Source organism: Macrobrachium nipponense, chromosome 30 (genome assembly GCF_015104395.2).
Source record: "Macrobrachium nipponense isolate FS-2020 chromosome 30, ASM1510439v2, whole genome shotgun sequence".
NCBI classification, from domain to species: domain Eukaryota; kingdom Metazoa; phylum Arthropoda; class Malacostraca; order Decapoda; family Palaemonidae; genus Macrobrachium; species Macrobrachium nipponense.
In genome coordinates this window covers 13,010,467-13,027,966 of record NC_087218.1, presented here as the reverse complement: position 1 = coordinate 13,027,966, position 17,500 = coordinate 13,010,467, and the positions used below count along the sequence as shown (strand labels likewise).

The following is a 17,500-nucleotide window of genomic DNA, read 5'->3' as shown; positions in this document are numbered from 1 at the left end:
TCTAATCTCTTGAGAGATCGCCATCTCACCTGCGTCTCCTCTAAGACTTGGAGGCCGTTGGCCCTCAGGTCAATGTTTTGTAGGTTTTCTAAAGAGGAGAATATCCCCGACGGTAAGTTCTGCAGCAGCGTGTTGTGGGAGAGCGTGAGGTTCTGAAGGTTCTTGCAGCCGTTGAGGGCCTCAGGGTGAAGCTCAGTCAGGTGTGGACTTCTGGATATTTGCAAGATGCTCAGATTTCCCAGCTCTTTGAATACCCCGGACCCAATATGGGTTATCCTATTTTTACTCAGGGAAAGAGATTCCAGCGTCGCTAGAGGTGCTAAGGCATCGCTTGGTACTTCGAGTAGGATGTTGCCGTCGAGGTTCAGCTCTCTGAGAGCGTTGAGGCGCAGGAAGGCCATTTCGTTGATGGTGTGTATGCTGTTGGTCTCGAGGAAGAGGCGAGACAGAGAGTCTGTGGGGAATGCCAGGGGTGGAAGGCTAGTCAGCCTGTTGCGGCATATGTGGAGGGACTGCAGAGACGTTAGGTGCTCGAGGGCAGCGGTGGGCACGTGCCGGAAGTAATTATCACACAGATCAAGAACCTGGAGGACTCTCTGGCTCTTGAAGGTATCTGGTGCGAGGATGTGAAGTCTGTTGTGGGAGAGGTTTAGCACTGTCAGTTGTGGGACGTCATTCAAGACGCCCAGGGGCAGTTCGACCATGGTGTTTTGGCTCAGATCCAGGATGGCCAGTTTTCTTAGTCCTCGGAATGCCCCGAGGGATATGGTCGTCAGATGGTTATTGGACAGCTTCAGCTCCCTCAAGTTCTCCTGCTTCTCGAAGTCTCCCTCGCTCAGAATTTTGATGAGGTTGTGAGAGAAGTCGAGGTCTTCTAGCTTTTCTAGCCAACCCAGCGAATCTCCAAGGTTGCTGACAGAGTTGTGGGCCATATTGAGCCGCTTTAAATTTGGGTTGAACAATATGGGAACCACATTTATTCCCCCGCCAACACATCTGGCACTCGGCGTCTTGTCGTCGCACGTACAGCCAGGGGGACAGAAAGCCTGCACTAATTCCACCACCCAGGCCCAGGCAAGCAGTATGGCAACCATTTCTGAAACTAAACCAAAAATACAGTATCAGACAAATGTTTTGTAACTGCATTTTGTTTGTGTGCAAGATACAAAATGTGTGAATTTACATTCTTGGCATTGGAAGTGTACAGCACAGATAAGAAGTTGAGCGAAAATTTACAAAACCCAGAAAGCATAATTGAATTAAATGATTCAGATTGATAGAGTATAATATTAAGTACAGTGTCCTTAAGGGAAAACATTGACACCCAAATGTTTGAACGAACGCGAATAGTGAAGCGCCCCACCCACTAAGAGAGAAGAATCTTTGATATACATCTGTATCCGGATCTATCTATATCTTAGCATTTGAATGCCACAAAAATTACACTGGAATTGATCCAAACAAGAGCGAAATAACAAGAGGTAAAGTGCACAGCTTGATTTCAAAACATGTAATATGGATACAATAACTAATGAACAATGTTAGATTACTCCATCTGATATGCTCTTCGGTTTTTTTTTATTACAAAATGTTAACTAAACCCCCCAAAAAATTTTTCTTCATGATACAACTAATACACGAGGGAGCGCTGTTTAGCGTAATAGATAGCCATATACGTCGGTAACTCTGTTTTTATTTTTGTAATGAATGTCTTTTATTGCAATCCAACAATATACATTTGTTTTATTATATATATATATATATATATATATATATATATATATATATATTATATTATATATATATATATATATATATAGGTAGGTAGGTGTGTGTGTGTGTGTGTGGCTAAGTAGGTATAAGTGAGAGAGAGAAGAGAGAGAGAATTTCCCTTTGTTACTCTCTTTTCAATAAACATATAAACACAAGTACATAGCATTTTGGACTGTTCATTTTCATTATATGAGAGGAAGATGAACTAAATGGCGAAGACATTGCAGAGAAGATAGTCTGGCCTATTTCCCCCCTCCATCGCTTCCTGTTATGTAAGCGCTTGTAATAATAAAAGATAAATTCGGACGCCTGCTGGCAGTCCGTAATGGAAAGTGGTGACCATTACGGCTTAAATATTAAATACGTCGCATAATGTTTATAGATATCAGTAAATGAGCATTTTCCTTTTCTGCTTCGAATATAGCGTGCTTCGCACCCTTCCCATGTCATGGTAAGTTTAGTGCAATGGTATAGGAATATGTGTGCGTATGTAAATATATAGATATTTATACATATACACATATATATACATATACAACACACACATATATTTATATATATATGTATGCATGCCATGTATTTATGTATCCATGTACGTATATATCATGATTAAACTAGGCCAGGCCGCGAGGAATACATTGAAAAATCGGTTAAAAAAGGTGTTTATATAATTTATATATTATAATTATATATTATATAATATACATACATACATATAATACATTCACACTACATACATACATACATACATACATTTAAAATACGGGCAGTTCAAAATGCCACCTTTTTGAGATAATCATGAATAAATTCAAATGTTTTGATTGTTTTGATTTAAGAAACTAAGTTGAGGATACTGAAAATGCCAGGAACAACGTTAAATAAGTGACAAGGAAATATTGTGTTGAAAAAAAAAAAGAACTGAGAACGAACAGAAAAAAATGTGATTAAATGGAATGCTTTTGAAACCAAAAATGAGAACAAAGAATAAAAGATTAAGGACAGTAATAGCTACAGTGAAGATGATAGGGATAATAGGATTACAGTGTGAATAATGGAGTGTATGGATAAAAGGATACTAGCAGCTAAGCTCTACCGAAGCTTGTAATGGAGCCGAATGAAATAATAATAATAATAATAAAAACAATGAATCCCGAAGTGACTATACTCTGTTTTTTTCCATCTGTCCATCCGCCTGTGGTGTTTGCGTATGGTAACACTGCGCCCCGGGCTTTAGATAGTTATGTTTTGTGTAAGTTTTAGGTAAATAAAAGGATATCTGAAAATTGTTTTAATAATTTACTGTATACGAATTACACCTTTAATATTCGAAATAGGATATTATTATAATTGTTGAATGTCAGATGAACGTAACTATCTAAGGCCCGGGACGCAGTGTTACCATACGAAACACCACAGGCGGATGGACAGATGGAAAAAACCGAGTATAGGTGGTCTGGGTGAAATATATGATATGATATAATTAAGAAGCTATGCAGGAGGGCCTAGGGGAATCATCCTCTGTAATTATAGCCCGACATTTCTATGACATTTGATGCTACTTGGCCCAGTTAGAAAAACTTCCGTCTTATGATATCTTAATGGAAGGTCTGGGACGGTCCTGGGAAATGGGACCTAATAATGAAAATAGAGACATAATATAACATCTGCTAATGGATGGATCCAGAGCGGAGCGTCTGGAGGGAGGGAGGCGGGGCCGACGCGGTTGAACTTTTTCTATCGTGCCCTGGCAACCTGGCGTTAAGAAATCGGGCGCACTTTTGACTGGTAGGTCACATGATCTTCACAAAGCACTTCTATGTCAAGTTGTGCATTGCATTGCTTACTCTACTTTTTTGTTTTTCATCAGGCTTACAAAAGTTTCTCTCCACGAAACCGTTTATTTCCAGACTGTATTTTTTAAATATAAATTATCTGTTCATTTTTACTTTTTTTAATCAGACTTTCAAAAGTTTTTCTCCACGAAACCGTTTATTTCCAAACTGTCTTTTTTCAAAAATTATCTGCTCATTTCTGCTTATATCTCTCTAACCTCCCTCTTCCCTCTTAGCGTACTTCTGTTTCACATCTACACTAAAGCCTTGCCAACTACCAATGTCCGTGCGAGTCCCTATCTCGCCATTGCCCCGATTATAACTTCTCTCATTTAATTCATAAAAAGCTGCCGTCTGAAAGTTTTCCTTTCTGTCAGTCGCATCCTTCCTGTCCTGAAATCTCGTCTGGTTTTCAAGAGTTTTTGGAGCGGCGAGTTCAGGACCCTGGACTCTACAAGCATCAAGGTAGTCCAGATAATCAGATGCTGTTAAGGGATGATATTCAGGACCTACTTAATCTCCGAGAGGGAGATAAGGCCTCTGAAATGTCACAAGCATTTTTTCGAAAAATATATATGCGTGTATGTGTATATATATATAATATATATATATAACACACACACACACATATATATATATATATAATATATATATATATATTATATATATAGATATATATATATATATATATAATATAATATATATATGTAACTCACACCCAAACGGGAATTATAAATGATAAGTGCTTCAGTCAGGATTCGACCCATGGTTTGGTTTAGAAACAAAGTTTTAACAGTGACTTTGACCGGCGGGACTCGAACCACGGCCTGGTTTAGAAACAGCAGTAGATAGTGGCTGACCATGCTGTCAAGGTTACTACTATCATTGTTTCTAGTCCAATGCACGGTTCGAATCCAGGGCAGGTGCAGGGGCGTTCATTATTCATAAGTTGTGATGCATTCGATGTTGAACGGTATTTGGGCTTAATGCACATATATACTTTCTACCGTAAACTTTATAATACTATATACTAATGTAATATATATATTATATAATATATACATACATACATACATACAATACATATTAACGTATATATACTTACATATATATACTAATTAATATATATTATTATATATATATCATATTTATACATATACATCATAATCATATACATATATATATTATATATATATAAGATATATGTGTGTGTATATATATATATACTATATATATATATATATATATATATATATGTATATATATATATAATATATATATATTATATACAACACTGAAGATAAGTAAACAAACAACCATAAAACGTTGTTTTCATCAAATAGTTTTAATCTCACCCTGGATCCTCTTTTGATAACGACATGCAGCATCCCTCATCGCTCTCTCTCTCTCTCTCTCTCTCTCTCTCTCTCTCTCTCTCTCTCTCTCTCTCTGGATTCTCTTTTGATAACGAAATGCAGCATCCCTCTCTCTCTCTCTCTCTCTCATTTCAATATCCAGTATCTAGACCAGTCACCTGTCGAAACTTCAATTTAGCGCCAAAGTTGTCCGTGCCTTTGTGTATTTTCTTTCGACAGCAAAAGCAGCAATAGGCGTAATTGACACTACTGCTTTTAATGATAATACTACTACTACTACTCTAACTGCTGCTACTACTAAGAGTTTCGTCATTACTGTTATTTTACAGAAAATTTAATTCAATCCTTACTGCGGGGAAAATTTTTCATGTTGGATTGAAGGTAAAATTAAATAGAGTCGATTTATCAAAACATTTTTCATCCGCAACTCGGCTAAGAGAGAGAGAGAGAGAGAGAGAGAGAGAGAGATGAGAGAGAAACGACTGTATTTTATGAACAGGGATCGTAAAGATGAACACGGCAGAGTCTTTACGGGAAAAATTCTAGTTTATGATGATTACATGATAAACCCCGCTGACACAGATGATTTATTGCGCGAACTCGAGTTGGTTTTAAGCAAAGGGTTTTTTTTCCTGCTCGGACGGGCGGGTGGGCGGACATCCGTATCACGCCCCAAATTCGCCTGTGCGTGGTTGTTTGTGCATTGTACGAATGATTTAAGATAACTGAAATAGTTTGTTAGTTTCCCTGGGTGAAAGGTTTCCTAATTATTTTCTAGGCCAAATACCCCCCTGCCTCCTGGTAATTAATTAGACCATCGACAAGTAGTACCCTCATTAACCTGAATTTTAATATAGATTGGTCATTAACGGAAGGTAATTCAGTATATAACAGTAACCTGGTGTACATAATTATTTAAATATATAGGTTGGCTATAAAATTAAAGCATATTGAATATCATACAGTAACGCAGTACAAGAGTTAAAGTTACTGTGTGTTTGCTATAATCTGACAATCAGTACAGAAAATGAGACGAATATAAAACGTATATGGATTGAGATGAAACCCAAAAGCTGAAATGATAGTGCAGTAGATAGTATATGTAGAACGTTTGCTTTATTTTAATCAATATTTATAAAGCAATACTATTTTCATATGAAATAGTTAAACGATAATAAAAAAATATGATTTTCATTTCACCATCATCATTTTTATCTCAACATCATCATCATCATCATCAGTATTCATTATGTTACAACATGAGCGTGAATATGAAGTCTCATTAGAAATAGCCTTCAAAAATTCCCCTTGAAACATTAGCTGCGACGCCAAATTAAGTAAACGAATGAGTCAAGCCGTGAACCTGCTGTGAGTAGTTGGTGAATCCCAACTTGGGAATCTACAAGCCAGATGCTTCCATGAACCCAAACTGCTCTTATGCGTATAGTAATGGTGGGCCCGTTTCTATACCAGATCTTTAGGAGAGAAAAAAAAAAGATAGAAAAAACATAAGCGGGTAAAAAGTTCCAAAGTCTTCCAGTTGAGAGAAAGAAATAGATTAATTAAGAGCTATAATCATTCTCTTTTTATGTGGCTTGTTGCCTAGGTTTTTTTTACAGATCTAACTGCTATTAAAACGAGAGAGAGAGAGAGAGAGAGAGAGAGAGAGAGAGAGAGAGAGAGAGAGAGAGAGAGAGAGATTGATTAGTGTATTTATAGATACTAAAACTGATGTTAGTATTTTAAGAGAGAGAGAGAGAGAGAGAGAGAGAGAGAGAGAGAGAGAGAGAGAGAGAGAGAAGAAATCTAGACACGTTTTGATGTTGCATGAACGCAAAATGCAGCGTGTCAGTCAAACCAAGCCAGAAATACCATTCGATAAAGATTATCACTAAATATCATCGACGACAAAGGCAACATAAAACTTTTAAGCAAATCCACCGATTCCGGAATTCGTCACGACAGCGAAATCGCCTTCTTTCGAAGCGACTCTGTTCGGGATCCTCCTATCAATCCGACAATAATTTTTCTTTTCGTTTCATTCCATTTACAAAGACAATCTCTCCCGGCGCAGAGTGAGTTGCTCGTAATTCTTTGAGTGCATCGACGTCGTAACTTTACCCCAGTTACTTTTTTGTTTTTGTCTTTTTTTGTTATTTTGTAATCAGATGTAATCTTTTTTTTAAATGTATTTCATATTTCATTCTATGCGTAAAGCTAATCCTCCTCTCTCGAAGTGGGTTTGATCATGATTCTTTTATTTGTATTGGGATCATAATAACTCTGCCTGTCATACAAAAAAAAAAAAAAATTAAAAAAATTAAAAAAAATAAAATAAAATAAAAAAGATGTCTAAGGTGTCCTTCTGGGTCGATGTGCTTTCTACAAAAAAAAAAAAAAAAAAAAAAAAATGTAGAAATAAAAATAAAAAAGGTGACTAAGGTGTCCTTATGGGTCGAGGTGCTTTTACGAAAAAAAAATAAACTAAAGAATAAATAAATAAAAAATAATAAAGAAGATGACTAATTTGTCCTTATGGGTCGAGGTGCTTTTTACGAAAAAAAAGAATAAAATAAAGAATAAATAAATAAAAAATAAAAATAAAAAAAATGACTAATTTGTCCTTAATGGGTCGAGGTTGCTTTTTACCAAAAAAAAAAAAAAAAAAAAAAAATTAATAGAATAAAAATAAATAAATAAAAAATAAAAATAAAAAAGATGATTAAGGTGTCCTTATGGGTCGAGGTGCTTTTTACAAAAAAAAATAAGATAAAAAATAAATGAATAAAAATTAAAATATAAAAGATGACTAAGGTGTCCTTATGGATCGAGGTGCTTAAAAAGATGACTAAGGTGTCCTTATGGGCCGAGGTGCTTTAAAAAAAAAAAAAAAAAAAAAAAAAAAAAAAAAAAAAAAAAATGACTAAGGTGTCCTGGGTCGATGTGTTTGTTTACAAGTCAATAAACATGATGGGACAGGTCATTCATTAGAGCACCGTGTTTTCCAGCGCGAATCATTGAGCCTTATAGAGTCCCGAAAATGCCTCATTAGAGTACGGTCTAGATACTGGACCGTGCATCAGAGCAACTATGTATTGAATCCCGAGGTGATATTATTTCCCTTTTTATCTTTTTCTGGTGTCAAGACGAAAACTATGTAAAATTGAAGAAGCAAGTTTGGCTGCTTGTCATAATTGTTTAGGTTATTGTGCACTGTTGCGGATTAGACGAAGAATCTTAGATGCTACCGAAATCATAGCAAAATCTGTCTGTTAATTTTTTCTTTTTTCTCTTATTTTTTTCTTTTTTCTCTGTGTGTGCAAAGGCCAATGGGATGAGCATCCCGATAACCTTTTATAGCCCAGACCTGATGATAAGGAAAAGAATAAGTAAAGCAAAAGGTAACAAATGGGGACCGAAATAAATGTCGATTAAGGGAAATATTGAAAAGCAGTTAAGAAATTGTAAATTGGTCATTGTAAACTGATAAGAAAAAATCTCCTAGAACGATGTCATGAAACTATCATGAATATGAAAACTTTGCTGAAAGGCCAGACCTATGCACGCCCTCACTTTCATACTTTCTAGTCTCTTTATCACAGCAATACTGAAAATGAGACTACACTTCGCTTTCATGGCTTATATTCTCTTAGATAGGTGACTCTCCTAAGCTATTCTTGTGATATTCAGTGGAAGTCTTTTTGTGTGATTCACGACTTTTTAATTTTTTTTTTCATTTGTTTTACGCTTGACGATGTAAGTGATGGTATGGTAATTATCATTTTTAGTAATATTGTCATTACTGCTGCTGCTATTCAATGCTCTTTGACCTCAGATGAAAATATTGCACAGTGCACAATAACCTAAACAATTATGACAAGCAGCCAAACTTGCTTCTTTAATTTTACATGGTTTTCGTCTTGACACCAGAAAAAGATAAAAAAGGAAATGATCGTGCAAAGGATGGGTAACAACAACTCCCCACAGTGGGGTGGGGAGGGAGTTGGGGGCAGGGGGGTTCACCGTAATCTGTCAGCCATGTTGGAGTCACATCAAATCCGGCCGCCGATAGCACCTAACCTTAAGAGCCATAATTGACCAATTTCCACCGACGATAACAACTTAATCACGGGGTTGGCCGTATCCTATCTATCGTTAGCATATCAGTGAGAGACACGAAGAAGACCTCAGGAGGAGTCGAATAGACTACTATGGTTGAAGGCCATCGTTCCCTCCGTTGATTCAGTTTTATTTATAACTTGTCCAGTTCTGTTTCCAATAATCAAGAAGTTTTAGTTTTTCATTTGTCTGTTCTTGGAGATTTCGGAATTTGATTTAAGACCTTAGAATTTCCTTGGATCCAAAACTACAGAAACATTGATATTTTTTTAAATGGAATTTGGATATAAGCCTTGGAAACTTTAAAATTAAGTCTGTTTCAGGAATAGTATGCAGAAGTAAAATTAGTAAAGTTACTATTGAATTGTGTAGTTCCTCGTTGGACGAGTGTTTTACCTGCTCGTCTACCGATTCGGTAGTCCAGAGTTCGATTCTCCGCTCTGCCAACAAGGAATCAGACGACATTGTTTCTGGTGATTAGAAATTAATTTCTTGATGTAATGTGGTTCCGAACCCACATTAAGATGTAGGTCCTGTTTTAAGTAACCAATTGATTCCTAGTCACGTAAAAATAATTAATCCTTCGGGCCAGCCCTAGGAGAGCTGTTAATCAGCTCAGTGGTCTGGTTAAACTAAGATATACTTAACTTTGGAAATTTCTTGCATGCTTAACCCACCACCAAGCATAATTTGATTGAATTTACTTGAAATTTCAGAACGATTTGGCGGCACATAGAATACGCAATTTGCACCAACGCAAAAAGAAAAAGAAAAATATTGTAGCTCTTGTTCTTCCATCAACATGTAAAGCTTATTCACTTTTAGTCAATTTTTAGAAAAATAAATTTCGCTTTCATTTCTACATCTCGACACACAAGGTTTTGACTTTAGACTGCAACGGTTGTCAATCGATCCCCAGTGATTTGTTTTGCAGATTCGAGCTGTAGGGTTGGATAACTTTTTTTTTTTTATGAGATTTTTGAATTCTTTGCTGTTGCTTAAGAGAAGAGTGCTTGGGCACACAAGAACAACCATTTTAGCTGCACACTATATACGTATGTATCTGGTAAAAAAGTGACCAGTAGATTCTATATGTATGTATATATATATATATATATATATATATATATATATTGATAGATAGATATATATATATAATATATATTATATATATATATATTAATTAATATATATTATTATTATTATTACACCTATATTGTGTGTGTGTTTGTGTACGCATGTGCGTGCGTGTGGTTGTGAGCGTAATGGACATTTAAGTACAAGCAAGGTCTCCAGGTCTCCAGAGAGTGTAGGGTTCTCTAACCTTGAGCACAAGGACATCTTAACTCATTCATCGTTCGTCGAGAACATCATTTGCCTCCAACTGACGAAATCAGTGATTTACCAGACACAAGAAACCTCTTGAATACTGAGTTCCCAATCTTGTGTGCTTCTTTATTCGTCAGCTGTAATAAAAGTCTCCCTTTCCCTAGAACAGCAGTTCTACCTTTGCAGCGGCGATTTTCCATCAGGGTTACTGTTTTTAACGAAGAAAGTTTGCCAGTCTTACGAACACTTTGAAAGGAACGAGTCTGACATGACAGACTCTTCTTCTTCTTCTTCTTCTTCTTCTTCTTCTTCTTCTTCTTCTTCTTCTTCTTCCAAGGATGTACTGGGCATTTATGAGATTCACTTGGAGGGTTCAGATGAAAATCTCTGAAAGGGGGTTCGGACAATCCCCGAAAATGAACTATATTTTAAAGTCTCTTAGTCCTGATTTTACGCAGAATACCCAATAGTGGGTTAAGTATATTCAGAAAGAATTTCTATTGCAAAAGGCACATACACACATACATATAGACACACGGGCATACATTCAAAGGGAAGTTGTTTTTATAGACTTACGGATTTAGTGAATAAAATGTTACTGCTGTCTTGGTGCCAAATGGCAAGTTGAAAGAAGAATGAAGGTCAGCGAGAGAGAGAGAGAGAGAGAGAGAGAGAGAGAGAGAGAGAGAGAGAGAGAGAGATCAGCGATTAATCTCGTGCCAATCTCTCACTGATTCTTGCTGCAAAGAAAAAGGCGTGGATGTCACGAGCCCAATAATTAGTAAGTTTTTTTTCTTTTTGTTTTGTTAAAGTTGGATTTGAGAAAGGTGAGATATTACGTCATAAGAGGAGGACCGCATCCTCTAAGATAATGGATCTTAAGAAGTATTTACATAATGCTTCTCCTAAGGCCAAGTCTAATTCGATACTCTCGATTTCAAGTAACTGTTTGCTTCTAAACATCTTGTTATCGTGATGAGAGCAGAATTCCTTCATTATACAGTCTATTTACGATACATGAACTTCAGTTATCTAAAGGCCCATCAACTCTGTTGTAGCTAGAGACAACGGTTAAATATTCCCACATTAATACAACAGAAAAAATTACGTGACCTACGAAAAATTATAGCACGCTACAGTGGGAGAATCAGCGTAATCTATCAGACATATCAGTCACATGAAATCCGGCGCAAGCGCCTCAGTGGTGTGGTCGGTATGGTCTTGGCCTGCCACCTCGGTGGCCGCGAGTTCGATTCTCGGCCATTCCACTGAGGGGTTAGAGATGTGTATTTCTGGTAATAGAAGTCACGTAAAGCCGTTGGTCACGTTGCTGAATAAGTATATACAGGTTCCATGCAAAAAAAAAAAAAAAAAAAAAAAAAAAAAAAAAAAAAAAAAAAAAAAAAAAAAAAAAAAAAATCCGGACGCCGATAGAACACAACCCGCAGGGCCGTAATTGGCCAATTTCCACTCACGATAACAACTTCATCGTGAGGGTGTCGGTATCCCATCTGTTGTTTGTTATCAGTGAGAGACACGGGAAGAAGATCTGAGCAGGAATGGTGGAAACGAATTGTTGGCGAAGGAGGTCGCTAGTTTAATTCCCTTAGGAAGGGCAGTGGCGTCAGTGAACCTCACGCGGTGCAGTGTAGGCATCACATAAGGTTCTTTGCAGCGTCCCCTCGGCCACTAGCTGCGACCCCTTTCATTCCTTTTTACTGTACCTCCATTCATATTTTCTCTTTCATCTTACTTTCCACCCCCTTTTGACAATTGCTTCACAGTGCAACTGCGAGGTCTTCCCTCTTTCACGCCTTTGTAACCTGTTGTTCTCAATTTTTCCATTCAGCGCTGAATGACCTCATAGGTCCCAGTGCTTGGCCTTCGGCCTAAATTGTATATTTAATTTATTCTTTAATTATGAGTATCTTTATTTCCGTCTCTCTTGGAATTTGGTAAAGTCAGTGTCGTGTTCATACAAATTCCATTTTTTGCATCCGTTTTGCGTTCCTCAGATGACATATGGATGCTGTAACCTTTTGTAACGTAGAAATAACAGGTTAATGTGAGAACCAAAGAGTATTAGTGTTCTTACGTTTATCTAGGGGAAAACGATGCCGACAAGAGTAATAATGTAAGTCTATGTTATATTCATTATTTTCAACTAGGCTATCAGCCGAGCCTTGTGCATTAATTTAATTTAATGTATACGGGTATGTTGTTGAGTGGCTATATATTATATATCTATATATATATATATATATATATATTAGATTATATATATATAGTTAGACACACACACGCACATGCACACACACACATATTCATATATATTATATATGAATATGTGTGTGTGTGCGTGTGTTGTTTGGGTTTCTGCGCGCCCACATAATGTGGGGCATCGCATAAGTCTAGCATCCTCATCCCAAAACTCAGTGCTTAGAAAGTTGCTACAGACGTGAGGAGTTGCAATTGATACTGGACCACAATGAGGTCAAAGAATCAGAGTATATGAGTGAATAGGGGTGGTATGAATAATTGCATAATTTACGTATGTACGTAATATTAACACTATTATGTGAAATAAGTCCAGATTTTATGAAAGGAGCACAGAAGTCATTGAGTAATAAAGCAAGCTTCAGAAAAATTATGTGAATTAATGGGCAGAAGCACATGGCAATGTATAATAATAGACGTAACTCAACAAACTAACAGTTAAATACAAAAAGATAAAAACGAAAAAAAAAAAACTAAAGGTAATTGTGCATGGTATTAAACTTTGCGCAGAACTATTTCTTTCACACGAAGTCTTGACTAAGGCAAACTTCCGTGCAAGTACATGGCAAGAGGCAGAGGGTGAATAAAAAAAAAAAAATGGACCGCTGCTGTCCGTGCTCCTCCATCCGTCAAAAGGTGCAACATTGCAGTGTTCATCTTTTACTTCGCCTTTCTGGTTTTGAAGTTTCTTCTTTCGGTTTGAAGTTCTGCCCTTTTCCAAGATCCGCTTCTCTTCTCTAGCTTGTGCCTGGGTACGTTTTGTTCATGTATGAGGCGGAGTGTACGAATAAATACTCGTAAACGTCATGGCAAACACATTTATATATATGTATGTGTGTGTATACATTATATATGTATATATGTATGTATATATGTGTGTGTGGAAGCTAGGTGCTATGTCGTACCTCTAAGTAAATGTGGATACAATCCACAAAGATGTAAAATCCTTCCGTAGTTTTATAAAATATACATTTCTTGTACAGCAAATTAAAGCTTCCGACCATCAGCTGTGGTCTTGTTTACTAAAAGAAAAAAAAAGACCACAGTTGATGGTAGAAAGCTTCAATTTGCTATACAAGAACTGTATATCTTATAAAAAACTACGGAAGGATTTTACATCATTGTGGGTTATATCCCCATATATATGCGTGTATAATATATATATATATATATATATATATATATATATATGTATGTATATGTATGTATGTATATATACACACACACACACACACATATATATATATATATATATATATATATATATATATATATATATATATATATATATATCGAGAGAGAGAGAGAGAGAGAGAGAGCGAGAATGTTGACCAACCCCCCTCCGATATTCATTCTCCCATTCCTTCGTGTGTTTATAAGTCTTTTTTTTTTTTTCGAGATAGCTGCAAGGAAGGTGTAGAGTCAGCCGAGTCTGACAAAAACTTTAATTAATAAAGTTTCCTTCTCCAAGTTAGACCATAGAAGGGCGGAGGAGTGTGGAAAATATCTTTTCTCTGAAGTCAATCTTATTTTTCTGACGTTTATATATACGCGCGACTGCCTGCGAGCACGTATGTTTAAATTACGCTTGCATATTAATAATATTAATTATATAGAGGGTGTTATTTGCTGAATGATACTTCCGTGTAAAATGATTGAAATTTATTATTGGGCTTAGTGTTCGTATTGCGCATAGAGATGTTTATGGTATTAGCCATTCGTACGGAAATATTCCCTGAAATATCCATAGGTAAAATACAAGTAAATATGGCGTTCGTATGAAATAACGCCCCCCTCTAAAAAATGTTTATGGGAATAACGAGGAATTCCAGATTATGGAAGTAAATACGAGTTTAACGGTCTGAAAGTATAATAAATATAATAATATAATAATAATAATAATAATAATAATAATAATCAAAATAATAATAATAATCGACAATCTCATGAAAGTAAAACAATAATAATAATAATAATAATGCTTAATAATAATAATAATAATAATAATAATAATAATAATAATAATAATAATAATAATAATAATAATAATAATCGACAATCTCAGCTCACTAGTTGCATGGTTAGTTAAGCCATGCTACGTTCGGTTATGTTAGGTCTGGTTGCAAAAATATCAATGGGAATTTTGCTTTGAGAAATCAGAAGTGTTTGGAGAGAGAGAGAGAGAGAGAGAGAGAGAGAGAGAGAGAGAGAGAGAGAGAGAGAGAGAGTGTGAGAGAGAGCTGGAAACACAAGTACGCGTAGATCCCGATGAAAACATTATGATTTAAATCTGCCGAGAAAAAAAAGAAATAATTGGATTATGGACCCTCATTTTCATACATGAAATTCAAAATGTAATTCTAAGGAATATTCTTGGAGTTGTTTTCTACAATGATAATACTGACATCTAGTACCGAAAGATTGTTGTGGTGTTAAGCTTTCCTCTTGTTCATATCAGTTAGAACGTTGTTCAGAAATGAAAGAAATTTGACCAGTGATGACCAGTAAAATATATTTGGTAATATAAAATAGATTTGAAAAGCTTTTATTCATAAAAAAAATCTCATTATATCACGACTCTCTAAATGACGAAGACCCCCACAGTAGTGTAAGTGTGATATATATACATACATACATATATATATATATATATATATATATATATATATATATATATATATATATATACACACACAAACGAGAGCTTTCGAAAACCTGCTTAATTCTCCTTCTCAAGCTGTTATCATTATCATATTTATTATTGAAATACGGAAGAACCGAAAATAATATCAATAAAAGAAGCAAAACATACACGATAACGACAAATAGATAAGTATACGAACAAACGAAAGAGATGCTGTAAATGAGACGTAAGCAAAGCAAAGCAAAGAGCACAGAAGGACTCGACGAAAACAGGCAAAGCTAAACACGAGCAATGAGAGCTGCTTTGAAGAGCGGGTCACTGACAAAGCAACTCGCGGGGGAGGGGGGGGGCGGGGGGGAATCCTGGGTGGTGAGCGGCGTCGCTCCGAAGGGAAACGAGATACATTTACAAATAATTACCCCAAAAATGGAAGAGGCTTTCCGTGTTGCGTCGTCAAAAAGGAAGCACAGTACATTTCGAAACCGAAAGAAACGAAAAAGGAAGCAAAAAAAAGCGAAACAAAAGCAAGACGAAAAAAAAAAGAACAGTATAGTGAGACGCCAGTCCGGGAGTGAGCGATAACACAATTAAATGGTGTCCATTTTTTGTTCTCCGTTTACTTTATTTTGCCTTTAATTCCCTTTACGCGTTCTTATTTATTTCTCTGATAATATTTGAATTGATATTTTTCTTTTGTTCTTAATTTTGAATTAATTTTTTTCTTTTTTTAATTGTCGGTAATAACATTCAGTCCTTATTTTCATTCTCGGTATATATTATCTGTTACTTGTGTCACTGGCATTACACATATCAGTTTTTTCTCTCCACTTTTTATACCTTTTTGTAATCCACCTTTATGGTAACTACTGCCACAATTTGCAGACATTTTTTAAAGGTAGGAATATATATGTACCAGTGAATTGAGAATGTTTATTTGCGTACATACATGCTACTGCATAATTTAAACACTGACTTATTGTATGTATAACATACAATATACATACATATATATGTACATATATTCACGTATATATAGGTGAAGTCTGTGTATATTATATATATAATACGCACACACACATACCTACATACATACATACATATGCAACTTCTATTAGCCGTTATTCCCGTAAAGGGAGTGGTCCAAAGCTACTAATATTTTGGGACAACTTTGGTAGCCTTTAAAATGGCCTATCAGTTATTAACATCGCTCCTTTATCACCTAAACATGAGCGATATTTGCCTTTGCCTCATAACTGTCTTATAAGTGATTTACCATTAAAGTAAATAATTTTTTCCCGTTTGGTTTCAATTGCATATTTTTTGTCATTTTTTGTCATTTTTTTTCTGTTAAGATTTAAGTATAGTGGTGATTTTTACTGTCTTTGAAACATCTGTTATCACCTTTATTTGTCCCTTTCAGTCTTAGTGATAGTGATTTAAAAAAATTTTTTATACCTCCCATATTCTTGAGAAGAGAATTTCGAATATCTTGTGAACGTTTTCACTTTTTTATAAAGGAGCTCTTTCACTAATTTGATTAAGTTTTTTTTTTCATTTAATCGATAAAGGAGCCTAGGGGAATTTGTCACTTATTTGATAAAGGCCCTTTGAACTTTTTTGATTGAGGAGCTTTTTCACTTTTTTGATAAAGGGGCCTTTCACCAATCTTGATAAAGGGGCTCTTTTCATTTATTTGATTAAAAAGCTTTTCACTTATTTGATAAAGTTTTTTTTACCTATTTAATAAAAGGGCTTTTTCACTTACTTGGTAAAGGGGCTGTTTCACTTATTTGATACAGGGTTTTTTTTTCACTTGATAAATAGGCTTTTTCATTCATTTGATAAAGGGGCTTTTTCATAATGTAATAAAGGGGCTTTTTTCACCTATTTGATAAAGAGGCGGACTTGTAATCCAGCAGCAGAAACATCAATCAGCAAAATGTTTTTAATTTGTCTTAGTGATATGTTTTATTTTCAGCTTTAAATCTTGGTAATACTTGTTTCCTTTCATATTTATTTTTTGTGGGATTGAAAGTACCTTCCTTATTGAAATAAAAGACAGGGTGTGATCCGACTCGAGGCGTGTGCAAGATTTTCCCCTCATGCATAAGTTGTCAACATTATAGTCCTAGATTAACGTGAAGTGGTCT

General features: G+C 35.6%; 1 protein-coding gene across 2 annotated transcripts in view; it reads right to left on the bottom strand.

The window, feature by feature from the left end:
• LOC135202294 (leucine-rich repeat-containing protein 15-like) overlaps positions 1-17,500 on the bottom strand; it is a 418,317-nt gene that overhangs the window by 31,982 nt on the left and 368,835 nt on the right. For both annotated transcript variants that reach the window (XM_064231614.1, XM_064231613.1), the window contains one exon: positions 1-1,102. This exon is cut by the window's left edge and continues 138 nt beyond it. In XM_064231614.1, the coding sequence (XP_064087684.1) occupies positions 1-1,094 (1,094 nt within the window). In that variant the 5' untranslated portion in view covers positions 1,095-1,102. The remainder of the gene's footprint in view (positions 1,103-17,500) is intronic.